At 43.8% G+C, this 27,960-nt stretch overlaps 1 protein-coding gene across 6 annotated transcripts in view; it reads left to right on the top strand.

The window, feature by feature from the left end:
- The window catches only part of NTRK2 (neurotrophic receptor tyrosine kinase 2), a 663,657-nt gene that overhangs the window by 131,837 nt on the left and 503,860 nt on the right, over positions 1–27,960 (top strand). For 3 of the 6 annotated variants that reach the window (XM_069625858.1, XM_069625857.1, XM_069625862.1), the window contains exon 7: positions 19,961–20,029. The exons of the other annotated variants lie outside the window; for them this stretch is intronic. In XM_069625858.1, the coding sequence (XP_069481959.1) occupies positions 19,961–20,029 (69 nt within the window). The remainder of the gene's footprint in view (positions 1–19,960; positions 20,030–27,960) is intronic. 6 annotated transcript variants of the gene reach the window in all.

Raw genomic sequence — 27,960 nt, 5'->3', positions numbered from 1 at the left:
CCAAAAGGGTCTGTGCCACCATTCTAAAGAAGGAGCCATTGTCTACAGTAGGAGCATACACATTACAGAGGGATAATAACTCCCCCTGAATCTCAACCAGCAATGCAATTATCCTACCATCCTTATCCCCACAGTCCTTCAAAATTTTAACAGGCAGTTTCTTACCAAACAAAATTGCCACTCCCCTCGACCTTGACGAAAAAGAGGAACCATAAGCCGAACCCACCCACTCCTTTTCCAACTTAGAAATCTCATCCTTCAAAATATGAGTCTCCTGCAAAAAACAGATATCAGCATGCATGTCCTGTAACATGTGAAGTACTTTCTTTTTCTTTAACAAGTTATTGACCCCATTCACATTCCAAGAAACTATACACAGGTGGTCATTAGCAGACCTATCTGTGTGAGAGGTCGCCATTATAACTTGAAGGTCTGGAGCATCAAAAGCAAAAATAAACGACACAAAAACAAAAATGAACAAAAAACAAAGAAAAACAAACCTAAAGAATAGTTAAGACAGCGAAGTCTGTTCAGCCCAAACAATAATTGAAACAACATTCAGAACCATTCCCAGGACCCCTCCCAAGGCACAATAGAAAAACAATAATGCATCAAGTTACCCTTCCAAAGAATAACTAGAAGAGTGTATTAGTGAAACCCAAAAACCACTAGGATAACCCCCAAAAACCCCAGCCCCCAACCACCAGTAAAACCATATCTGCTAGAAGAAAACTAAGAACCTAACATAAACAAGAAATTCCGTAATAAGGAATAGCCAATCAACCCCCAGAAGAGTAAATCTATCCACCATCTCATAATCAAAATGTGCCACCCTCCAAAACAGTAATGCAGACCTGTGAAAGAATTAATCAAGGATGGGGCAATCAGCATATAAGAGAGACCAAACTAATGTCAGGAAAATCCAACGCAGAATGTGTGTAAGTTCCAGAAATATAAGTCATTGCCCATCCAGTGAAATATCCATCAATGCTGTGCGGAAGAACCAAAAAACCATACACCAGAGTGAGCACACAACCATCGATTGAGGTATCCTCAGAATCTAACAACTTGACAATGTGCTTTTAACCACTTGCATCTGCACCATGTTGGAAATATGACATTTAACCGACCCGCATAGTGTACTAGCAGATCACCAGTTTATTTCATAACCTTGTGCTCATTGCATTGCACTCAACTTAAGACGAGTGGGCCCCAACTCTCTAATAAGCTTCAGCATGACACTCTACTCCCGGGGCCTCACCCCCCCACCTGTTACTAAAAATAGCAAATCTCTCCTCTTCGGTCTCTGCCTCCCTTGTGACAGAAGAAAGCCGGTTCCAGGAGGCAGCTCACCCTGCTGTGAGTGTTATCTAACACACACACACACACACACACACAAACACACACACAGACATAGCCAAGAGCATCCTCCCCCCAAAAATATGAGGAGATAAACCCAAAGGGAAAGAGTGAACACGTGAACTGGTAACTGTTCTACTTATTCCTATAGGACTCTTGCGGTCATATGTGGCCACTCACGTGGGATATACACCTATAGTGGACACAGGGCCCTGCCTGAAGGTGACACAGGGAAGCTGCTACGAGAGCGAGATCTAATATGCTTTAATAAGCAGGTCATCATAAAAGAAAGATCGCTCTGCTCTGAATACCGCTGTCAGAAATGGACAATAACCACTTGTGGTAAAGTCCAACTCACTGCAGAAAGGGAAATTACCATGGGGCAGTAAAGGTCACTCTGGTGGCTTACCACCAGCGGTGCAATTACCAATAACACTAAATGCTCTGATGTGAATCCATATAGTTCAATTATTATTATTATTATTATTATTATTATTATTATTGTATTTATTGAGCGCAGACCTAGCTATGAGAAGCAACGGAGCGCTTTACATACGTATACAACAATACAGGTACATAACGCAGTGCTTTACAGAGGTAACAGAACAGATATACAGTGGGGGCAGTAAAGATACAGAGGCGCACAGAGGAGGGGTACAGCTGTACCGGGTGGCAGGGAGGAGAAGGGCGGGCGGCATCTAGTGAGTCAGGTGGCACGAGCGGTGACGTGATGGCCCAGGTGTTGAGGAGGAGCGACTCCTTGAGTTCATTAAAATACTGACAGAAAATGGTGGAAATTACCATCCAAAATAGATCATCTTTGTGCTCGTTTTATAATTAAGACCTGTAACCAGCAGCTGCATTGCAAAGTATTTGAGAACATACTTGAGTATTTAGGATAGATATGTTGGTTATGCTGCTGGGGTTCTAGGTCGCCCCAAAATTAAAATTTCTATAACCGGTGATTTTTATAAACCCTGGTGGATCAATCTTATCACAGGTGATATTTAGTGATCGGCGGCGGAAGTAGGAAAATGTGTTTTAATATTGGAATTCTGACAACCAGTGGTAGTTGCCAGTGGCAATATTGACTGCTGGCAGTAAAACATAACAAGTTACACAATGCGCACCTTTTACAGCTCTTTGGTTACAGTGCTGCGCAAATGTAATATGACTTATTATTATGCAATACATTGTCTATCATACCTATGTGACTGACAAGTTCGAAAGCAAGGTGCACCAGTGGGACATTGTATAGAAACCTGATCATGCCTCAGTGCCGAAGGCAGCGGCCGCCAAAACTCCTGGCTGACCAAATAAGGACTGAACTCTCAGAGCTGAAGGGGTATAGCTGCTATGCCGAAATTAGCGCACAACCTCTCTAATGTTACACGGTATGGCAGGTGCCTGAACGCCTACTTGCTTGAAAGGATGTTTATGTCACACCCTTGTACTCACAGTTCGTCGGCGTATGTTGTGGGCGGGGCACGAAGGTGCAGCTGATTGGAACCTGTTGAATGACAAGGAGACACCTAGTTGTGAAATGATATACAGCAACTCGGAAAGCTGTATCTTGCGTGTATTAGAGATACATTTGGGCCGAAATAGTGGTGAGACGTGTTGTTGAGATGTCCATTTCGGACAATAAATAAATGAGCCATACATTCAAATGTTTCTCGCAAATGCAGTATTTTGAAGGACACGCATGTTTCAATTTAAGGGGGTGCTTGGGACAGTAATGAACTAAAGTGCAGAATTCTGGCCTAGTCCAACTGTGGAAGTAATGAAATAAATGTGTTAAACTTCTGTATTGTCCGGCTCCAAAGTACATGATTAAAAGAGCCGCCCCTGACCTTTTTAGCTGGGTATGGCGCATTTCCATAATCATACTACCTAATCTACACCTCATCTTGCTGCTTTTGGGGAATTGGGCCCGCTTTCTACTGTGATCGTCTGGACCGATGAAGGTATATATCCAGAAGGCATCGGGAACAGGGGAAGCGTCACGCATTGGTACACTGTGGAGTAAGTGCAGAGAGAAAAGCGGAACAGATTTATCGCAAGATGTGGGCGAAGACGGGCCGGAGGGTAATGATGCATGCTAGCCACCTTCCTGAACGCACAGAAGATGCAGAGGCCATGTTTTTATTTGACGTGGTGCACTCTCGCCGGGTAAGTATATTTCTAAATACTCCCAATTTTGGCAGCTAGGGGAATTGAGTCAAGCAAGGACAAACACACAGTCATCTGTGGTTTCATCGAACCCACATAGTTCAACCACATTTTGGTCGACTTTGGTAAGTCGTACATCCTACATGCACACATTTATCTTTATATAAATTGCCAGCACAGACAGAGCCGTCGCCCCTCACTCATATATATATTTATATTTTTTACATTGGGCTATGGGGTGGTCGGTGTTAGGGGGAGGGTACAGGGAGGGTATAGGGACCCCACATTTAAAAAATGAAACAAACCACGACCTACAACAATGGACCAAAATGTGGCTGAAATAAATGTGGTCACTGAGCCATAACAAACCAAAGCACACGCATTCGTTTTGTGTATAGTTCATGGCCCTGTGTGTTCAAACTCCTTTTATTTTAAGCATGTTGCATTGGTCTCCAGTTATCCGTTTGCCTCTGGGCGCATGCATGCGAATGGACTCAAGTAAAAACACAAAGCTCATCATTCATGGGAAAGGAATGCATTGATTAATCAGCTAAAATACTTCATAGCAGCCTTAAAGAGAATGGAACGACCCTTCAGGAAGTACTTGGCTCACCCACGCTCACCGGGGAGGCAAGGCCAGTACAGGCAAGGCCTTCACCCCTCACTCAGCACTCCAGCAGTGGAAAAGTCCCATGTGGTTAAAGGGCCAGATGTGGAGGGCCGAAAAAAGATAGTTTAAATGTAACAATATACAGTTTCAGTTTTGTCTTGCTGGTGTAGAGAGATACACACTTCCTTCTTATCTACACTAAACCTATTTGATCTGACGCATATGAGGATTTCTGATGCCTTTTTCATACAAATGTCTCCAATATCATCCTATAAAGGGGTGGGTAAAATGTACACTCATGAATAGAATGTGTTGGATTTCGCCTGTGGCATTTTACAGAAAAACAAGGGATTTCATGGCAAAACCGTGACAGTTGTAACCAGAATAATTCCTATTAGTTGAGGGGCATTTGTAATTCTGTGGGATTTTGAATTAAGGGAAGTTATGAACACATGGGGTACATTGCAAATGAAGGACATAATCATGTATTACCAGGTGTTTTCTCTGAATATGTGGCAGAGGGCCTGTTTGACGTCATGGATCCAAGATGGCCACCACTAAAATTTCATTATTCATTATTAAAGCATATTAGATCTCCCTTTCAGAGTGATGCTATCAAATATTTTCTAAGGGCCTTTTTTATTCACTGCATAAAAAAGGTCCTTAAAACAATGTGATATCTCTTATTGTTTAGAAGTTTCTGTTTGCAGTTTGTTTTTCATGATTTCTAAAAGAAATTCCTTCTGTTTTGTTACAGGTTCTGGTAATTGGCAAGAAAATTGGAAAATTATTTTAAGAGCAGTTGAAGTGTGAAATTTGATTCTATTTTCCAGTAAAATCATTTTTTAAAATTCTGGAGAACTCCAGATATAGAAAGTCATTTAAAATTAGAACTTCCACCAACAGCCAAAAAAAGAAAACAGATAGCAGACTTGTCCTTGTGTATCTTATGTCAAGAAAGAAAGACATCTCCCCTGGTTAATACAGAATGTTATGAAAAGGTTTTAGAGTGTATTAGGAAGAGGGCTGATTGGAACAATAATGAATACTTGAACATACGTCTACGATTAGGCAACTTAACACCTGAAAAACTGAAAAATGTAAAAGCACAGTGGCATTCGGAAGGCCACAAGCAATGTACTCATAAAGCAAACATGGATCGAAGCAAAAGTTTGTATGGAGAACAGTTATCTGAGCCAAAGACATCTATTTCCAGCCATGAAGAAGAGGAAGAAGTAGAACAAAGCTACAGTAAAAGATCAAAAATACCTATGTACGACAGAAATAAATGCTTCTTTTGCAATAAAGAAGGCAAAAGAAGAAATCAATTATATCTGATAGCAACTGATTCAGCAGCCATCCATTTGAAGTGAGCAGTAATACTGTCTAGCAGTGAGACATTGAGGATTCGTCTTACCGTTTGCACAGATCCCGGAGACCCTCATGCAAGGGAAATTGCATATCACAAGATATGTTGGAACACTCATGTAGTGAACGTCTTACGACGCAAGCCTACACTAAGCAGAAAGATGTAGCCAAATTGACTGTCTTGCAAAACAACAAATGTTTAATTTGTATCTTCAATCAGTGATTTTCTCCTTGAAGGGAATGTAACAATGGGGGAAATTGAAAAGCTTTACAAGAAAATTGCAGCTAACAATGATTTAGAAGAAGGAAAGAGGAAAACAAATGAAACGTTTCATGGAAGAAGAGCTTGAATGTATTGGCATTCTTTTTTAGTAATCCCAAAAGGGTAAATGAACCACAACGAGTCTCACTGGAAGTAACAGAAGATGTTGCACTGTCTCTCTAAGAAGAAGAATGTGAGGATATTGAGAAAATTATGAGAACCCTTCTGGAAGCAGCTATAATTTTATGGAGAGCCGTGCTAACTTTTAAAAAATGGAAAATCACTGGAAGTTTTGATGAAGAGAATTTGGCAGTTGTCGTTCCAAATGAAGTTGTTCTTTTTTACAAGTGATGCTGTCAAGGACAGATGGATATGAAAGGTTATTCAGAAAAGCGGGATGCCACTGTAATGAACAGGTCTCATAAATTGTCAGAGATGCTTATATGTGAAATGCTATCACCATGACAAGCTTCTTACGCAAGCACTTCTACCACACGGCATACTCAGGAAATGCCATTGCCAGTGGCGGTTGGGCTCACAATGCACACAGCTACCAGCAGCAAATGTATCATTCAATTTCTGCATGGCGTGGGAGCTTCTATAGATTACACCAGAGTCCATTGGTTTGAGACACAAATAGACACAGAGAAAATAAAACCCATGGATGAGTGTGGAGGATCTTACGTTCCCTCAGAGTTTGTCAGAGGCAGATTTGTCTATTGCGCTGCTGACAACATTGACTTCCTCGAGGATACTCTGTATGGTAAAGGAACTTTGCACGGTACAGTTATGATGGTCTATCAGGAGAAGGAGGAGTCAGATGTCCGAAGCCCAATTGAAATATCAGGACCGTCATCACTTCGATCACTGCAGAAAATGACTCAGTCCCTTTCTGAGGTCATGTCTTGCAACATTCCCAAAGGGTGTAGACCACGGAATCCTATAAGCAGTCAATTCAGTGATTATATGGAGAGGAATAAGATTATTTTAGATTCCAACAAGCTTGAGGACTTACTTTGGATGAAGCCGCAAGTCTTGCCGTTAAGTGATTTTCAAGAATGTTTTGATGAAGAGTTGCTGGAAACACAAGTAATCTCAATGAAGAAACTGAGACTGATGAATGTGAGTCAGAGCCACTGCTTTCAATTCCATTATAAATGATCCTCCAACTAAAGAAACTAGAGTCTGTGTAATCCCACTCATAGATGCCATCCCAACAAGCACACAAGCACAACTCACATTCATGAAGACGTTGGAAAAAATAACATCTGTTGTAACCCCAGAATAAAAACAGTTGTAACATTGGCGCTTGACCTTTACAAGCCTGTTTTAAAATTAGGGATGGCTAAAAAAGACGTGTCAAAGAACTAGATGCTTAGACCAGGTGATTTACATATAATAGTGGCGATGCTTCGAGCTATGGGTTCTTTCTTGGATGGTACAGGTCATTGAGACCACCTTAACTGTACTTTATGATGCAAATGTTGTGTCGAAGATTTTATCAGGGAAGTGCATAAGGAGTGCAGTTGAAGCACGCACGTCACCAAGACTTGCATTATCTATTAATTCTACAAAGAACATGTTGAAATCAAGGAAAGGATCCGTAATTACACTGGGACAGTTATGAAAAATGTGAATGTGATGGCCAAAACACTCATTGCTCTTCGGTACATTCATATGGTGGACACAATGCTTTTATTTATCAGATTCGTCTGAACTGCAAACTGGGATTTACACCTTGCGTCACCCTTGATTTCATAAACTACGCAAGTATAATAGCATGGTACTTAGCAGAAATGAAATAGCTTAAAAGCAAACACCCAGACATGTAGAGTGAGTTTCAGAAAAGCAATTGGGTAGTAAGCAAGTCAAAATTTCCCTTTTGTGCTTTAGGTTCAAATAAAGCTCTAGAACATCAAAACAGGGCAATGAAATGAATTGGTGTTGTGGTTAATATTACTCAAAAGAAGCAGGCTCTAGTAGGATTCTTTTTATCCTCGCCTGAGCTGTCATGCCTGTCTACAGATGCAAAAAGAATTGTAGGAATCACAGATTAAGAACGGTCTAAACATCACCACCTAATAGCATCCAAAGCAACACACCAAAAGGAAGGAGTTCAACAGATCTACAACTCGATCATGACATCGACGAATCCTGTGAATTATTATGGAAAAGAACTTATCAAAATCTCAGCAAAGGCAGTTTTGATTACAAAATTTAGAAGACACATCAAGAATGACAGGAAAAGGTTGCCAAATATACAACAGCTTCAGAGAGGACCAGATTGAATCAGACATTTGTAGCCTGTGGAAAGGGAACCATCAGATGTGTAAATGTGAAAGCAAAGTTGTTAAGACAAAAGGATCAAACACTATTATTCATTTGAAGGCAGGTCATTCTTCACACATTTTCTGATTGCTTCACAAAGTCAAACCAACATTTATCTTCAGGAATGCTTAAGTAATTACACATTCTCTGCAGTACCTCTTTCAATGTTCAACTTAGATGGTACAATGATTTTAACCGCAATCAAAAGCAGGCTGATGAATATACTGGATAATGAACAATATACAGGGGTTTTTAACAACATGACAGAGGTCTCTTCATGTGTTCCTGAGGACAGATTATCTCTAACAGAGCAAACATATTCAGCAGCTGTCCTTGACAGAATGGCAGAAATGCAAGCGCTGCAGAAACCATCATATGAAAATGCATGCTATGACCTTGCAATTGAATTCACAAAGAGAATAGAACCTTATCTGCTGAAGTATTATAAAACTCATTTAGTATGTGATACCTACCTAGACGATTTACACAAGACTCCATGCAAAGGAAAAGATCAAGAAAAGCAAAACATGTTGAGTACTAAATCACAGATTCTACAAATATTGAAAAAGATTTCATTAGAACCCTCATATTGCATTCTAAAACTAAAGATGAGTGAACAGCTTACCTCCCAAATAAAGAAATTCTGCATGCACAGAGGGTGAAAGGAAGGCTGGTAGCCAGTTGGAGAAATGAAGCCAAGTCAACAGATGGTAATGATGTTGGAGACATTGAAAACACACATGAGGAGGAAGACGCAAAAGTAATTATTCACTCCCTTTGTGTATCACGTCATCATGCTACTACCCTCCACAATTTTTCACCTGGTACCAATGTTTTTTTCCTTTCACTGTGGTGGTTACTGTTTTTCCCATCTGACAGCATGTTTGATCAGGAGTTGGAACTAATAGAATATTGATAGATCTCAAACATGTGTCCACCTGCGTAGGGCCTACAAAAGAACAAGAATTACTAAGCCTTCATGCTCTTTCAGGGTATGATGTTACCGGGTGCTTTGCGAAGAAAGGAGAAATATCTTTCATGCAAGTTAGCAAGACTTCAGAAAAATAATTCCTTGACGCTTTGGGAAGACTTGGTGGTCTGGATGATTTAAGAAGGAAGATAAACAATTGATAGACGGTTCATTTGTCAAATCTACTCGCCAAGAACACAGATTTTGGACATTGCTCAACTGCATTTGTGGATGTTCACAAAAAAAGAGATGTAAAGTGAAAATCTGCCACCAACAAGATCCTCTCTAATACTGTACATCTGAAGCACTCATTATCACCTGATGGTTTGGCGACGTGCTGATCAACAACACCTGTATCTCCTAAAGCCATCACCATTCGGGTGGGATAAGGCAGATAATCAATACTCTCCTACTATATGTATGCTTCCATGTGCACCACAATCAATCATACAGGTGGTACCGTGTGCATTTGTCAAAGGACGTAGTGCGTTGCATTGCAAATACCAAGCTCAGTCTCTAAGGTGCACAGAACTGTGTAAATGTGGTGGAGACGAAGAGCTCTCTGATAACAACAATTTTGTAGATGATAAAAATGAACTCTGGGACGCAGAAGATGATCTTTAAAACCTTAATTTCTCTATTCGAATGTAAATAGCTATTGTAGTTTTAAAAATTGTATATTTCAAAAAGAAAGTTGCACATTATTTCAAACTTTCTGATTTAGTGAGCATACAGTTGAAGGTTTGCAATGAAGTAGCAATCATTTACAAAGATATATCTCAGAAACAGTAAAAGATATTTAAAAAAAATCCTTATATGAACTTTTCTATTCATTTGATCATGTTTAACAAAACACCTACGCAGCAAATTTGATCATATAACCACCCTAAAAGCAGTTACAGCTCGAAAACGAAATTAGTATCCGTAACGACAGCCATCTTGGATTAATGACATCACACAGGACCTCTGCCACAAATTCAGACAAAACACCTGGAAATATATGATTGTATGCTTCATTGTCAAGGCATCCCCATAAGGCATACCTTCCCTTCATTCAAAATCCCACGGACTAGGTTATTGTAACAGATGGCCCTCCACTTATATTTATTTCTGCTGAGAATAATTCATGATATTTGTGATTTTGGGGGTGAAATTGTCATAAAATTAAGGAATTACAAATGATCGTGGCAGGTTGAAATTCAACAAAATGGGCGAATTTCAGCAGAAATACTGTGGAGAGGATTTGCAGGATTTCACCCAGGCATACTCCCTTCAGCTGTCAATTCTATGAGTCCTGCCTCCCCTAGCCCTTGCCACGGTCATTCTTATGAGCCCCGACATGGCTGTGAAACCCCTCCTCTGTTCTTCAGTAATGGTGCAGGAACCTCACTCTATCCCCGTAAAGATGTTTACAGTTTTCGGTTTCTGACTTTATATCCTAAATTAGACAGTAGACTGTGTTGATCTTGCTGGAGCTGAAACCCCATTTCCCTTTTAAGTAATTTTCATGCCCTGAACTATTGGTTGTAATACAGTAATACTGACCGGTATCAGGGGTTCCACATTCAATTAATTATTTCTAGGTTGAGTGTTGTATTAGGAGGAACAAAGCTGGAAAGGTTGCTCAGCAGGTGCAGTGACACACTTGTGTATAGGCGCGTTACAAATACCATATCATATCAGTGATTGTTACTGAGATTTCGTGTGTGCCAAACTAACTGTAACTCTTAAGCTTTTTTTAGAAAATATTTTGTAAAATGAATCTGGGCAGTGGCTGGGCATCACACTGTCACTTGCCCATGTTTGGTGGAAGTAGATGGTGGCAGGCTTTTTCGGCCCCATGCAGTAAAAATCTGAAGTTAGCACCTAAGGGCGCCGCCCTGCTTCTTCAAGACTCCATCTTGAGTGGATTTACCCACTATAAACAGCCATGCTGCCATAAAATGTCTGTTTTCAGGTGTGCTTGTTGAAGCGAAAGTTGTGTTTACAGAAGCACGCCGGCCTTCCAGGATCATCGGTGAGGCCTGTGCTAGATTTAAGCTGCCTCCTGAGCGATCGTTCATGCAAAGTAAATAGAACAAAAAAGGATCACCAAGACCCGTGTCAATCATTTAATAATAGGATAATGACGCGACCTTTTGTCCCCATTCCATTAAAGAGTGCGCCGAGGTCATGCTATGCTATTAAGCACGGCGCGCAATGACGGGGGTTGTGATTTACTTCCTGTTTAATCGAAAACCACAGGCCTTGAGCACTTTAGTACCACAGAAAAGCACCTCGCGCTGCCTGAATGTCTCCTCCTTTCCGCAGCGGGCCGTTTATCTGTCAGTTTGAAATTCCAAGCTGCGCAGTTGGCTTCAAAACACCCGTAATAAAAAACAGCGCCGAGTCCGAGCCTGAATGGGGGAGACGGCACCCCGCGGAGAGGCTGGGGCTGCCCGCGGGAGCTGGGCAGGCCGTGACTTGTGCAGTAGTGAAGAGCTCCCACACTTTGCTAATTGAAATGTGTTGGTTGGGTGGTCGACGTCATATAAAGGAGAGTAGTGGAGGGGGAAGGGAGGCAACTGATACTACAACAGATCTGGATACACTCAACACTGTTTACACACACATGTGAAGATGGGACACAAAGAACGTACTCCGTGTGTTGGACGGGGCATGGCGCACAAGGACATTTAATTGTGTTTATCTGATAGTCTCTGTAAGCCACCACTCACCCTGGCGACCGTATTTATTAGGCAGTGACTGGTCGGGTACAAGGTTAGGGGACTCTTTTTTCACGAAGGCTTTACAAACCCAGGAAATCCTGACGTTTTAAAAGAATTACAAAAATAAAGTTTGATCTCGTTGTAACTTGGTTAAGCCATAGCTCTCAACACACACGCATTTGGCGGGTGACACCCTCCTTGTAAAGCACTGACTCACCCGCCAAGCCTCCTGCACGCCCATTCATTCCAATGGGCGTCTCACCCGCCAAAAACAAAATCGGGTGATTTCACCCGCCTTTGCAACACAAATGGTTGGGAGCTATGGTTAAGTTCTTTTGCTTTTAGGTAATCTTTTGGGTGTCAGGTGGCAGATGGGTGTTTATTCATCCACCCATGCCCTCCGTTAGTTGCTTCATCATTTTTTGGCAACTATTCTCTGTGTGTGCCTGTTATGTTCCAGAAAAGTTTCACAAGCAACAAATCGCCGACAAGGGCCTGAAGACGCTTGCATTTGACAGAAGACAATTCAAGCATTATAGGGCAGGATCATAAGGACAAAACATAATTTTCTAGGATGCATTTAGTCGCAGATCCAAAATGTAACCTTCTAATTCATTCATCACCCACTACATGCATTATTAAACATATTCATCCATCATCCCAGCTATTGCATGTTGATCAATGACCAGCCTATCTGTCCAACTAGCCACCCTTCATTCATTACACCTTCCACCATTCATAGGCCCACCTGCCACTCCTTTAAGCCACCAGTCTCTTCATCTAACCACCCATTCAATCTATTTATTTATCCATCTGTCTTCTGCCCATTCATCCATCCAATTTCTCCATCATCCATCCATTTCTCCATTCATCCATCCATCATTCATCCATCATTCATCTGTCTGGCCATCAATCCATCCATCCATCATCCATCCATCATCCATCCATCATTCATCTGTCTGGCCATCAATCCATGCATGCATCAATCCATCCTTTGACCTGTCATCTGCCCTTCCATCTGTCGACCCGCCAATCCATCTATCCATCCATCTCTCCATCTGTCTTCCACCCATCTGTCCATCCATCCATATGTCCATCATCCATCCGTCTGGCAATCATCAATCCATCCATCCATTGATCCATTCGTCATCAGTCTGTCTCTTCATCCATCCATGTTAAAGTTAATGTTAAAGGTATTTGTATCGTGCACCGTCACCAACAGAGTTGGTCCCCAGGCGTTCAGGCGGATCTGCAAACAAGAAGGCGGGTTGGGGTTAGTCGGGTGGAGAAGCAGTAGGAAAGTGAGAAGCTGATGCACCTGTGTACAGGGTCACCATGGTGGGCTGCAGAGGTTATTGCGACTGGTCTTGTTATCGGAAATTGAAAAAGTGTAACATGTTCCTAATACGGCGATCTTTCGCTACCTATCTAAAAATGATGGTTGTGATCGGAATAGTCAGTTACTTAGCACATGCATAAATAGGCCTTTTTAGTTTCAATCTGAACGCGCAATTGGTTGTGGTCGATCCTAATTCAAGTGAGGGGGCATTCCCTTTCGGTCCTCCTAGGAAGGAGAAGGATCGGCCACCGGCTCTTTCGTGCATTCTGTATCGGTGTGGGACCAGGCCGTGTCATGGCACGCAAGCTATCTATTCAACGTATGCATTAATGAGGTACATGTAGCATTACCAGGATGTTCCGTAAGATGACAGTCATCGCTACCCACTGTTCTTGCTTGTTATTTTTGTAAGTACACCAAGGGTGTTACCGCATCTCATCAATTGATTGCAGTTGTATGTGTCAGGGGATGATTTATTAATCATTCAGAGAATCCAAAATCAAGCGAATGTCTCTAGGCGAGTACAGAACCTGATGAGCAGTAGCTAGTGCCAGGGGACCACTCCCGTGGTGATAGTGCACGGTATAAATATCCTTTAACATAACATAACATATATGACATGAGATGTGGCAGAGCTTACAAACGCTTACAGTGCATTTTCTTGCAAAAGAGCAATGAAGACATATCAAAAAGAATCGCACACACTTAGGGCATAATATCCAAATCTATTGTATAAAACTTGGCTACGTGTTGCAGAGTGTAATGTGTCGCCATCCTACAACAAACCAAATACCTGTGTAAATTCCCTCCCAATTCAGCATGGCAATCTATGGGTGCACAGGTGTCAGTCTGAAGACAAGATGGACGCAGCCGCTGGCTGAAGTGGTGCATACCTCTCCTGACTGACAGACTGGCAGTGTAGATGCTGTGAAAAAAGTATGAAACCGTTCCTAATCTACTTGAACTGCATGTTAGGGGCATGCACACGCCTATTGGATATTACACATGCTAGATCACGCTAAATGGTGTGTTTGTATTACCCCAAGCAAAAAGCAAAAACAAAATATGTTTTAATGTTGCTTCCAGTGGAGCTTTTTCACCCTGGCTCTGCGGCAATGTTTTTTTTAAAAAAAAACTAATTTTAGTTTGCATTTGGAAGCTAAAATACTACAAACACTGAAAACCATTGATGACGTCACACTTGATAATCACTATAAGCAAAAGGAAGAAATAATGACTGAGCAAATACGTAGATAAATACGTAGCTGATTAAAACAAAAACAAACACTGCAACACAAGGAAATGGTGCTGAACTCTAAAATAGCTTTGAAAGTCTGAAAAATAATATAACAGAAGCTGACAACTGCGTTGTCGGTTTTCAGAGCCACACACAACAAAATTGTGAAAGACAGTCAAGAAACTCCTGAGTGTGACAATCAGCAGCCATGTTATGTAAAGTCACCTCGGGACAGTTGTTGTATTTAGGTGATAATTACCGCATTATCACACACAATGGTCTATCATCTACCAGCCAGACCATCTTGAACAAACGCTTATGTTCCAAAAGGCGCACAAAGGACAACGAACTTGCCACACTCCACACATTGTTCTTGCAAAAAGGTTACTCAGCCAGACAAATTGACAGGGAATTTGATCGTGCATTGAACATACCCAGAGACAACCTGCTACAATACACAGTCAGCAGAGATACAGAATGTGTACATTTGGTTGTCAGCTACCGTTCAGAACATACACAACTGAATAGGATTGGTAAAACTACAACCAGCATTTATCAGGCATAATGAGGTGAGAGACAATTTAAAAGAAGCTCCCCTAATTGCACACAAGCAACAGAGAAGCCTAGCACAGTCTCTGGCTAGAAGTACATTTCAGCTAGATCAAAGACAAAAAAAGACCATGAACGGACCCTTGCAATATGATAATGCAAATGTGAAAACACATCTGGACGGGATCGCCATAGTAACCCCACACACCTGAACAATACAGATACAACGGAGATACAACTGCAGATCGTCCGTTGTTGTATACCTCCTCCAATGCAAGAAATGCCTGCAAAGAAAGTAAATAGGTGAGACCTGCAAGGAGCTACGTGAAAGGTTTCACCTGCATAGACACACCATCTCAAACCACAACAGATAAATGCCAGTGGGGCGGCACTTCACACCACAGGGGCACACACTGAAGGATCTATCAGTGATGGCTTTAAAAGGTGACCTTCCCAATAGCACACACAGAAGAACGCAGCTGCTCAAGCAACTGCGGCTTCTTAACCTTAAAGACAGACATCTGAACAGAGATATAGGCGTCATAACACAAGATGGCCAACTTTGAGCCCAGGTCCAGCAGTGCAGTCACATACACAAAGTCAGAGGACAACCCCTCCAGTGCCATCTCTCACCAGCAGCTATCGGACACTACTGTTCAGGATGTGTGAGGGAACAGGACACCGACCATAGACATCTTCTGTGTCTATGCTTAAAGGGTTGGCACCCATTACTGATCATGAGACAACAGAAAACATTGCACCATTCAAAGACTGGTAAGATGTGTTGCATTCGCCACACGGTCTGCAAGCACAGGAACCACCGTGAAGCATGCGGCTTACTGCGGTAACATGGGTGACTGCACAAGTTAAACCTCAAGGGCATATTTTGTAGTGTTACATTATATACCAGTCAGGAATCCTTAGCAGTAGTATTAGCATCACTACAATGTCCCGAGACTACATAGAGGTTGCAAATACATGTTTACATTTTGTGTAAGGACAATGCCATAATGACACTGTTTTCCAATTCTGTGTTTTTAAACCTTTCACTGCAATATGTATTTTAAAATAACATCAGTAATTTTAGGAAATGACCCGCGCCCACCTTAAAACAGCCTGTGCCTAGCGTTGAAAACATGTTACTTGTGAAAAAGGGTTTGTTTGCTTGAAATGCAACTCTCAACTAGAAACGTGGAGTGTTTCCAAAAGTGATCTGTGCACACTGCATCTACAGGTGTAGGCTTTTAGCCAAGACAGCAATTCCAGGCCTGCATTCCATGCATGCGATTCCCCCCGCCAACAAAGTTTAAACTGTTCTTTATGTCCTTTTGCTTTGAGAATGAACTGTCAAGTGAGTCTTTCTCTACCAATCCTTTCCCTCTGCACCATCTGATGAAGAGGTCTGTCAGACTTTGAAAGCTAATGCATTGTTCCATCTCTGCATAATATTTTCCCTCAGTCCAATAAAAGGTATCAAAACCTGCATCTGGTCTGATTTAGCCAATGCATTATCATGGTGGACAAGAGAAAGACAAGAATCCAAACTAAAATACCGGGATCTTAGCACTGTTGGGAAGGGTGGCAGCAGCATCAGAAACAGAAGGCAGGTTCAGACAGGGAAGAACCCTGGGGGAAGCAAGGGTGCAAAAAGGAACTCTGCCTCAGATGTACAGCTTCAGAAAGGGAGTTGCCTTCCACTTCTCAGGCTCGGAAGGTCATCCTTCAGTTGGGAGATGTCATGAGCATGAGTAAACGTTATTTTCTCTTATCAATAAAACTTAGTTTCCACAGTTTCTTCTTTGAAAGCAGTAATACTTGTCTTTAGAGTGTGCCCTGTTTAAATATCAAGGTAGCTTGAAGAATTTCTGCGATTTCACAATGTCTACTGTAGGCGGCAACAGCTGCATACTGTCTGCCACATTACATCTGCCATAACACTTTATGTGTCTTTGCTAGCCTAGCTAGTTATTTACTTTATTGTATGGTGACTATGTATGAAGTGTGGGCCTAACTTTGAGAGGCAGTGGAACTCTTTACAGCAATGAGTGACTTAGAATACAAGTAAGGGGTTCAAGTCACAGCAGGGAAGGAGCACATAGCCGTTAAGCAAAAGAAGCTGTACTTAGGGGTGAGGTGGGGGTCAGCCAGCAGGCGGGATTGGGGTGTTTATGGTGCATGAAGAAGTTGTTCCTTAAAGGGGAGGGCCCTTTCTGGATTTTATGAGGGTAGGCATGAGTCTAATGTTGACAGGCATGAGGTTCCACAGACTGGGGGCACACATCGAGAATGCCTGTTTTTGCCTTTCTGCAGCTCTAATCTGACATGGTCCTGGCTTCCTGTGCAGCGCTGGCTACCGGAGATGGCGCCTTGGTGGCTGGGTAGCAGGGGGGATGCAAAGCTGGAGGTGTGCGAATGATGCAGCTAGCCTTGGTGGTGATAGATGCTTGTAGGGGCAACTAGCATAGCTTGATGAGCGTGGATTTAATGGGTGATGTGGTCTGCGGTGTGGAGGATGCTTCAGGTTGGTGCCAGGGTGTAGGTGGGTAGCCCAGTGAGGAGTGCAATTCCACTGTCCAGCTGAGAAAGGGGGAGATCAGAAGTTATTGGGCCTCATTACGACCCAGGCGGTAAGTTACCGCCTGGGCCGTGACTTTACCACCATGGCGTAAACTACGTTTACGCCATCGTGGTTGGCGGACTTACCGCCCCATTCCAACCTTGGCGGGGCGGTAAGTCCCCAATCCCCATTTACCCTTCCCCATTCCCATTTTTGCCCCATAGGGCATAATGGGAGTGGGGAAGGCGTTAATTACGCCACCGTAAATTACGGTGGCGTAATTAACTCCATGGTCCCTTAGCGCCATGGATTTTAACACCTGCTAAAAGCAGGTGTTAAAAGCTCCATGGCGCTAAGGGACCTCGTACTCAGGCGGTAAGGGTCGGCGCTGTTTACGGCGCCGTAAACCCCTTACCGCCTGAGTCGTAATGAGGCCCATTGTCTGGAAGGAAGCGCTTGATGCCGCGGAAGAGAGAATTGGTCCCCAGCTGCCTTGGCTTTCTTCACTATGTGTGTTGACTGGGAAATAACTGTTGATGTGGAATCGCAGGGACTGGCTGCCCTTGGCCAGTAGCACAGGGAATGAAGCCCCCTAGATTCCTGGCGGGCAGGCAAGTCTAGTGTGGCTGTGATCGGGGTTATTGTCGAAGAGGATGAATTTGGTTTTACAAAATTGAATCTTTGCGTGCTTCCTTGTTAAAAGTGCAATGGGGGTTTCTGTTCTTCTTGACTCATTTTGTCAAATGTTGCAGAGAGCCATTGCATGCATGATTGCTTTACACAGAAAAATATTCTGCCTTATACCGTAGGTACTTTACGCCTTTAGGATGAAAAGCATTGAAAGGTTCAGCTGCACTGCACAAAAAGGGGTTCAGCGAGCCAACAGAAATTGCATTGCAATCATTTATAACAGGTCATTATAACCCAAAAGTGCAAATTGAAGCTGACGAAATTATTGACACCGATGTAAACACTTTGTATTTATCGCATTTCACTGCGCCTCATATGTCAATGGGTCGAACGAAGCGTGTGACTTCCTGAGTGCTATGCACGTCCATTCATGTCTGTTGTATTGGCATCGTTTCCAGGTGAGTTACTCATGTATATGGCGGGCATACAGGCATACTGGGGGGCACAGCATCATTTCCAAATGGAAATAATGCAGAGAATGTTACCAGTTACATCCAATTCCTCTCTTCACACAACCCACAGACTTCATGATAGATTGAGTGACAAATGGTGGCAGCATGATTGTCGACAGTGTGCTCAACATTCTATTTGGGAGGTTAACAGTGACAACGTATTCCATGCTCATCACCTCGCCTCTACCTTTAAACAACCAAAAACCAAAAACACGTTGCCTCATAGTAGCCAAACTGAAAGGCCTTCAAATGATTGCTACTGCTGGAATGAGCCGCGAGAATGTATGTGCTGCTTCTGGTTACATGCATAAGAACCTGAAAATGAGTGGTGTGAGAAATTCTTTTTTTTTTTTTTACGTGGTGTGAGAAATTCTGATGCAACTCCCTTCTGCATGTGCCCGAGCCACAACTAAGGAACGGGTGCACCCAAAAATAAAGAAATCCTTATTCCAAGTCAGAGGGCTCCATTTAGTGACCATAAATCATGCTGCACAGTCTTTACAAGGCCAGGCACCCATATTGGAGAGACATGCATCAGGCATGCCTGCACCTGTATTAATCACAAGAAATCCACATTGACATCGCATGGCAACCACTTTCAGGAAGATTGTCCCTCACCATGAAATGGATCATACTTGCTAATTAGTCATATTTTAGCAGCATTCTGGTCTTGATTGCCCACTCCATGTGTCACTGCATTGCCCTGATGATGACCATCTTGGGGGGCGGGGGCAGGGGGTCGGGGTTATACAGTTGAAACGTGTTCACTGTCTTGTTTGTAGGAGGTCGAAGTATGAGTTTGGGTCTTTCTTCTTTCTCCTTACTCATGTAACTATTTGAAGAAAAACGTTTTTGTTTGATTATTTATGTTGTTGAACCTACATAATGGATGTACATTTTTCTGTGCTAATACGTCTGCAGATTAATCGGGTATATACATTGAGATTGCATGCTTTATACAGATAAATGCTTGAATAAAGACTCTTAACCATAGCGTTCTCTGAAACGTCTGCACTCTTCCATGCTGATATGCAGGTGAACAAGTCAACCTTCTCTGTCCACCCCAAACCACCCAGAGTTCCTAGTCACATGTCATGATGTTGAGATTAACTCCTTCTTTTCTCATCTTTTGGAAATTCCACTTGACTATTGGAGTCCCATAACTGTGTTCAGGATTGGCCGGTTTTTAGGGTCACCGTATATGATTTTCAGTTTGCCATGTGTGAGTCGATACATGATCGGAATGTGACTTAAGGTCCTAGGCTGTTCATTGTCTAAGAATGCTATGTTGTAATCAATCTATACGACTAATATTCCATGCATGTACACTAATGCACTTTTCTAATTGTTATTATGCAGGTGCCAGTGCAAACCCACTGAAACCATATCCGCTTACACCAATAGCCATCCAGAGCACTAGGGCACAAAGTAGGTATTACCATGCTTAGAGTGCGATAAGGCCTGCCTTTGCGAGCACCTTTCCAAACGTGAGATACAGCATCTAGAATCTGAGCTCATCTTGTCCCTTGTTTCTTAATGAACTCCCCTGTGCCTTTTAAGCAATTGTATCATGTTGTAAATTGCATAATGCTTGAAGAAAATAAAATGTAATACTGATACCAAATTTGGCAATTCAGTCTTGCAAGCGGGGTTTATATGTTAGAATTTCCCGATGTGGAAACATGGGATTCCGTGAAGGAATGGATGACTTCGGGCCTTACATTGTAGCCTGAGCCCGGACGGTCTATGTGTTCTTTGTGCACTGGGGAGGTGCACACCGGGCCCTCTTTGTCCCTCCTCCCATTTTTCTTTGTTCTTGCTTGCATGACTTTCCCTAGCCTCCCCCGCCTGCCTATTTCTTTCTATCTTGCTCTGAATCCTGCTTTTCCTACCAGGCTAGTGTCGGGCCCAGAGTCTGGCACGATTTCTAATCTTTCTACCTCTATTGACTACTTACAACACTCTGAAAGTTTGTTTTGGGTCAGGAACAGTAGATAGAAACAAGGTATCGCTATCACCATTTTCTGCAGATGGTGGGTTTATTTCCACTGCCCGTTGTGCAAGTTGCACAGCTTGTGTAAACAGCACAGAAGTTCCATTTCCTACAGGGGTGCACACGGGCCCATGATGTGTGCTTAGTACGGGAACCTTAAGGCCCTCATGCTGTTGCCCTCGCTAACTTCCCTTCTCCCTCTATGGGAGTTCAGGGTACCCCCCATCTCAGTTGAAAGCATCTCAACTGGAGGCGCCCATGATGACCTGTGTGGTGGCATCAGTATTGGGCTGTCATTTATCTGAGTGTTATCAGAAGCCCTCTCCTGGAATAGATGGGTGGTGGTACTTCCTGTTCTGTAATGCGGGTTATAGTCTTGACTAGGTGTGTATCTACATTGCTTGTAAGAGAGGTTTCTGCGTGTTTTCTTATTATTCGATATCCTCTAGAAACTCTTTGGGGGATCTGAAGCATGCTCATTGTATGATGGTATGGATGGGCTGCTAGCCAGTGTCGGGGATGGAAGAAAAATATCTGGGAACCCAAATCTTTTTGTGGTGGGAAGGTAGTTGGGCAGAGTGAATCAGGTGAGGCAGAGAGGCAGAGCCCCAGGCCAGGTCGCGCAGAGAGCCCATCTGCTTATGGAACCCAACCCAGGCAATTTGCATAAAAGCAAAAAGCATTTTGGGAATGTAAAAATCGCCATAGAATGCAGTATTTGAAATGTCTGTGACAGGGATTCAAGTAGCAAGTAATGTGTACTGGGCTCTCTGCTCTTTTCGTTTGTCTCAATACTCACCCTAACAGTTAAATGTCTGTAAGCCACTAGCCATATATCCTCTTTTGGAGAGCCGGTCAACAGATGAAAAAAATGAAATGACTCACCCGATTTAGTGTTGCTTATGAGTGACTGAGGTAGTGTTGGATCGGGAGAAGATCTGGGGGTTTGTACCCGGCCTTCATTTAGGACACTTTGCGGGAGCACAGCTTGGTCTTGTGCCGGCCTATTTCCTCCTCTACTGATAGTAAATACACAACGGAGCCAATTCCTTCGAGTCTGAGCCAGCTGCCCACGCAGCTCCACTTGTAGATCAGGGGCCATTTGACTTTTTCAATACTCATTCTTTAAGAGGCCAATGGCAAGTTCGTTCCTTCACTCTAGCGTTCTAGCACTTCCGTTGGGATTTCTCAGTTTGCACATTTTTCAAATTGTTCTAGAGTTTGGCTTGCTTTATTTTGGTAGCGTTTTGTTCCAAACTAATGTTATGTTTGACAGCAGCGCAACTGTTCTCCTTGTTTTCACTTTTATTTACTTAATATTATTTCTCCTAAAATCAACACCCTCCCATAATGTATCAGCTTTAGCAATTTTCTCCGGGGTCTCCATTCACTCTATGCCATTTGAAGTATTTTTCCTAATTATGCGCGCCTAATGTTTACAAATATATATATATTTTCCCTACTATTTTTAGAGTTTATGCTGAACAATGTTATTTCCGTGTTTCTCTTTTTCTTCGCTTCTTGTTTCCTTTCATTCTTATTTTCCTTGCTCTTTATGTGGGAATGTATCTTCTTTCTCCTAGAGCATCCCTACTTTTTTCTCCGTGGCCATTGTCTTTTACTTGAGTTGTTTCCCGTTATCCCACTCATTCCCATTTTCTTTTCCCGTATTGATGTCATTTTCGTTATGTCTGCTTTTTTTACCTGTAAATCTCTTTGTTCTCTAAAAATATACCTTTTCCTTGTCCTCCTGTCACTTCCTCTTATTTGGTGATTTTAGGCATAGTTGTCCTTTTGCATGTTTTCCTTCAGGCATATTCGTCCTCATTTCGAGTTTGGTGGCATTTCTGTGACGTTTCTGTGGAGTTTTGCCACCAAAACTGATTATCATTACCACCATTTGGTCTGGCAGATCAACCACTAGATTGTGAGTGGCAGCGTGGCAGAGTGCATGCCCATTTTTGGAGTCATAGGACTCCATCACAGGTTTGACATTTTTACTAGAGCTGGCAATTCCACCTGTGGTATAGCCTCCCACTTTTGGAGGTAAAGTGTACTTATATCCTGAGGGAAACCATACACTTTACCACTAATGTTGGAATTCAGTGGTGCAGGTGGGGGTGGGGGGTGTGGGGGCTTGGAGCACGGGCCAAGTCAGAAATGTTCAGGGGAGAAAAGACCGGAGGTTATTTCGGAAAAATGATCTTCAGTCTTTTCTGTCTCGGGCTTTCAACCCCGATCCATGGGTCTTCCCGCCAATACTGAGTCAAGGCAGAGCCTGCTGCAGAAACGGATCCCTCAGGCGCACCCCAGAAACTCTGGAGAGACCAGCATGGAGGGGGTGTGATCAGCACAGGATGATTCATGGCTATGAGGTAGTGGGTCGCTTTTTTAAAGGAAGCACTTATAAGACTTAAAAAATGATATATGTTAACAAATGTAGCACCAACATGATGTTACAGTGATTTTCATTCCTCTGTATTTTGCAAATGTTGCGATCCACAGAAATGTAACAATTGCAATGCAAGGGGTTGTTCGTAATGTGTAATATGTATGGCCCTTTATGCAAACACCTTATAATGGAGCGTTTGTATGTACATTCATTTTTAGCAAATCGAAATGGGTACTCACAACAGACATTGTTAAAGATGATGGAACTGTGCACTTGGCCATTCTTCATTGTTAATCGTCATGCATAGTTTGGCTATCACTGGCCATCGACACTTAGGTTTCTTGCTGGAGTGCAACAAAGTAACCAATGAACAGTGCTCGAGTGCATTTTGATACCAACATCCCCCCCTCCCCCATAAACACATCTCATTCTCCTCGGGACTGACGTTCTACTTTGCATCTGTTGGAACTGTTCTGGGAAAGCCTGTTGGTGCTCCACATGAAAACCCCATAATGTGATGTGAAGTGCAGACAGCAGCCACCTCTCTGCTGAACTCTCGGGTTTGGAAACAAGAAGAGCTGCTTTTAAGGTGGCTCAAAAAAAGGTTCCCTTTTACTAATGAAATGAAATCATACAATTATTGGAACGGTTTAGATGCGTGCATGCCAAAACGTTCAAATTGCGAAAAATGCATTTGGGTGCCAAGAATATCCCACTCCAGGGAATTCTAAGTCTGAGTGTGATCCTGGAACAAAACAGGATCGGATGCGGGCCTAAACCTTTGTTGAAAATGTTGTTCCTTTTATTACAGACTGTTTGAGTAGTACCCTAGGGGGAGGTATTTGAGAAAATGTGATGCCAACTGTGCAATTTAAAGAATATTTATTCAGCAACACTGGTCTAAACTACTAGCCGCACAGTGAATTAGCTCATCAAACTGGCCAACATTGGCCAAAAAAGTGGGCCACTTTGACCAAAAATACTGGCCCAGACTAGCATTTTGTTTTTTGGGTTCGTTATCCCTATTGCCCGATAGGCCAGACCGAGCCTGGAACAAAGGGTCATTTTCAGTAGTGCTGGTCGGAGGGGGTTGGACTCACGACAGAGTAAGAGGAAACAGAGCATGCTACTGCCAAAGGGCCAAGGTCAAGCAAATAGAAAGGAGTGAGGCTAAACTCACATGCTGTCTGTGCTAGTGAAGGAAAGTGGGCATAGAGCTACGCCCAACTTACTTGTTGGCCTTCAGTATCTGATATCCAGGCGTAGCCCATACGAGCAACACGCCGTCCCTCTCCTACGCCATTTTGCGAAGCTGATCCAGCACGCTGCTGCACATACCACACATCTAGTCAAGTGGTGCCGAAATATATGATTTGTCTCCAGCAGTCCGTGTGGAAAACATAACTAACAGTGCTATGGCTTCAGCTGGTCGGGGTGGAGACAGGGCAGCACAAGCGGAGGGGCTATTAAAAGGCATAATGTTCCACCTGCCACCGATAGTGGTAACAATGATGTTTCAGTTTAAAGAAACACTTAAACATGTATCTTAGTTCAAGACACAGCTAGTATGTCACGTTCTGTCAATTGGTATCTGTAAACTGCACACATGCCAGACTCCGTTCTTCTATCACCCTTAATGAGCCTGTGGGAGTTGCAGCTGTAGCCCCAAATGTGTGGACACTGTAGGGAGCAGCTGTGTGTGGTGTTTACAGTGGCGGGCCACAAGCCTGCTAGAAAGTAGTTAGGATCTGGCACGTGTTGCTTTACAAATGAAGCCCTGGGAAACAGGGCAAGTGTTGGTATGGCTTCCTAGTGTGTTACACACTACACTTCAACTTCCAATGGTTTCTCATCCGGCTCTGGCTAGATGTGAACGTAACCTTTACACAGAGAACTGGGCTTGCCACTTGCCTGGTGGCTCACGAGTGCATTACTTGTGTAATAGCGACAATGTTGCAGTCAGACCCAGGGAACTGTCCCACAGTTATTCAGTATCCCTGCAGGCGAGTGCTCCGTTCCTGACATGAGTCCCAGAGGGTTCCCCCGATCCTTTAGGGGCAAATGGTGGACACGCACCCTGTTTCTGGGAAAGCTGTAAAAAAGCGTTGTGCTCTTGGGTGATAGGCAGGAGGCGCGACATCGCGTTACTGACGTAGCTGCCCATTGGGCGATACGAAGAAGGTTTGTGAATGAGGAGCGTAACAGGCAACAAAGGTTGCCCAGATTCCCTGATAATAAAACAAACAGAGTCAAATGGGGTTTATATGAAGGGGTACTAGCAACATAAAAGGAACGCGTGCATTACCAACTAACCCATCATTGGTGACGTACTGTCCGGAGCAGTGTCGTCAGTTCTGAACTCCACGTCGCCCGCATGATAACAACTGGTTAGATGCAGTGTGTGGATTGGTTACCAAACTAGTGTTTAGCTTAAAGCGCACGTCCTATGACGATTGGACTGAAAAAGTTATACAGAAAGCCTTTAGAAAATGCTGGATGCAAGCTGCTAGAACTAAACGTTACAATGTAAGACTGAACGTAGGAAGGCACACCAGAAACCGCAAGCAAGTAGACCAACTTCCCAGGAGAGGTGGAGGAATAAAAGCAACTTGTTTTGCTCATAACGCGGGACATGTAAGAGGGACCACAGGTTTCTCTGTTCGAGCCTTGGCTAGTAGAGAGGGGGGATACTTCTCCAGCTCGCACTCAGCACCACCTGGTAGGTAGAAATACTTCCAAACCAGTTACACCATACTGTCTGGTGTACTTGTGGGAGGAATGTTCAGGGGCAACGGGATTGTCTTGAAAGCAAGACAACACAGAGCGACACAGGCTCAAATCCCCGTCACACATAGAGACTGGTCACCGGTATTAAGTGAGTTATAAAAGATTAATTAATCCTTTTTACAATTTAAGTAGGACTCAGGGAAGCATTTTGCAGGTCTAGGACTGACCGCCTCCTACCTCCGTCAGTTTATGTGCGGTAGGACTGCATACGCACTTCCCAATTCCTCAGGCAACACAACTCTCTCAAGAGAGCAATTAAACCAAGTCGGTGAGTGGCACTGCCAGAACTAATGAGAGAAGGAAACGTTTGTGCCAAAGGCAGAAAAGGCGTAGATCCCTCTGGATATTGATGGAATGAAATTCTAGGAAATCGACTAGATTGAGCCACCAACAGTGCAGAGGCAGGGAATGCGTGGATTGGCTGGTGGGCTATTCATTCCAGTCAATCAGAGGGTGGGGAGAAAAGTTCAGTCAACCCGAATGGCTGGAAAGCAGACACTACCCAACCAATCAAAAAGCATGGTGGGTGATGGGGCCCTGATTGCCATTTTGCTCAATGGGAGGTGATATCACCATGGGATTGATGTGGTGGAAGGGGTGCGTAGAAAGTGGGAGGTAAGATCTCAACTGTGCAGGCAGAAAAGCAGGGGTGGGTGGAATGATGCTTTTATGGCTAAAGGCTTGCTTGAAAAAACCTTCTGTACTCACTGCCATTTTCTTCAATTTTTCTGTTGTAAGCGGATTGTCAAAATATTGACTCGTGAGCTAACATTTTGGACCCATCCTCACTATTTTCTGGCACAGGAAGTTTGTCCACTTAAGAATTGTTTAACTCCAGAGTCTCATGCTAGCCTTACCAATAGACGTGTGTTCAAGAAAGCTGCGCGCCCAATATTCCCCGGCCGGGTACCTGGGTGGACTACTTCCTGTTCCATGAGGTGAATTGCTTGGTGCCAGAGGCCCTATGGTGCCATGGCTTGTGAACCTGGGTGAATGGCTGCCTGTTGCCAGGTGGTGAATTATCTGGTGCCGGGGTTATGTAGGGTTAAGACAGGTTACCTTGGTGGATGCCTTTCCATTGCCAGCAGGTGAATTGGCTGGTGCTCTATGCTGTTATGACCTGTTATCGTGGCAGATATCTTCCCGTTAACAAGGAGTTGAATGGCCTAGCAGTGTAGGCCCCGTGGTGATGAGACTACTTGCTTCAGTGTAGGGTTTCCTTCTGTCAGGAGGCGACTTGCCTGCTACCATGCTGTAAATTGACTGGCGTCAGTGTCTGCTTGGAGTTATATGTTGATATTGTGGTGGACAGTTTCCTGCGGCCTTCAGGAGGATTTTCTGGTGCCAGGGACTCTTTGCTGTTATGACCAGAAGCTCGGCATTGTCATGGCCTGTTACTGTAGCAGACAGCTTCCCACTGTCAGCAGGGTAATAGTCTGGTGCCAGAGGTTCGGCAGTATCATGCCTTGTTACCGTGGTAGACAGCGTCGCACCGTCAGGAGGGGAATTGCCAAGAGTCAGAGTAGGGCCGGCCTTAGTGGTGTCAGTGTCCCGGGCAGCAAAACTAAAATGTGGCACCCACCGTCTCCCCCCGTGTTCCCCAGGTCATGTGGGGCATGGGGAGGTGGGTGAGGGAAGAGCACCAAATTTGCCCTATTGTTATTAAATGTGTCCCGCTCCCTGGAGCCTTCTCCCACCACGCCAGCTTGGCGGAGACCATGAAATACTCCTCGAAGCTGGCATGGTGGGGGGCTGATGGCATGGCGCCCCGGGTAGCAGCCCGGGTGGCCATGCCCTAAGGCCGGCCCTGTGCCAGAGGCTTGACAGTTTCGTGGCCTGTTATCGTGGCAGAACGCTTCCCACTGTCAGGAGGGGAATTGCCAGGTGCCAGAGGCTGGGCAGTATCATGGCCTGTCACTGTGGCAGACAGGGTCTCACTGTCAGGAGGGGAACATTATGGTGCCAGAGGCTCAGGTAGCATGCAGTTTCCCACTGCCAGAAGGGAATTGCCAGGTGCCAGAGCAGGGCCAGCCTTAGTGGCGTCAGCGCCCCGGGCAGCAAAACAACCATTTGGCACCCCACCTCCTCCCCCAGCGTGGCCCTGGTCATGTGGGGCATTGGGGGGTGATGGAGGGGCACCAAATGTCCCCTATGAGCGTGGCATATATATTTAATTTGATTAGGGCG

The sequence above is a fragment of the Ambystoma mexicanum genome, chromosome 6p (genome assembly GCF_040938575.1).
Source record: "Ambystoma mexicanum isolate Mex_15411 chromosome 6p, UKY_AmexF1_1, whole genome shotgun sequence".
Classification (NCBI taxonomy): domain Eukaryota; kingdom Metazoa; phylum Chordata; class Amphibia; order Caudata; family Ambystomatidae; genus Ambystoma; species Ambystoma mexicanum.
The sequence above is the reverse complement of the archived record's forward strand: the minus strand, read 5'-3'. Positions and strand labels throughout refer to the sequence as shown.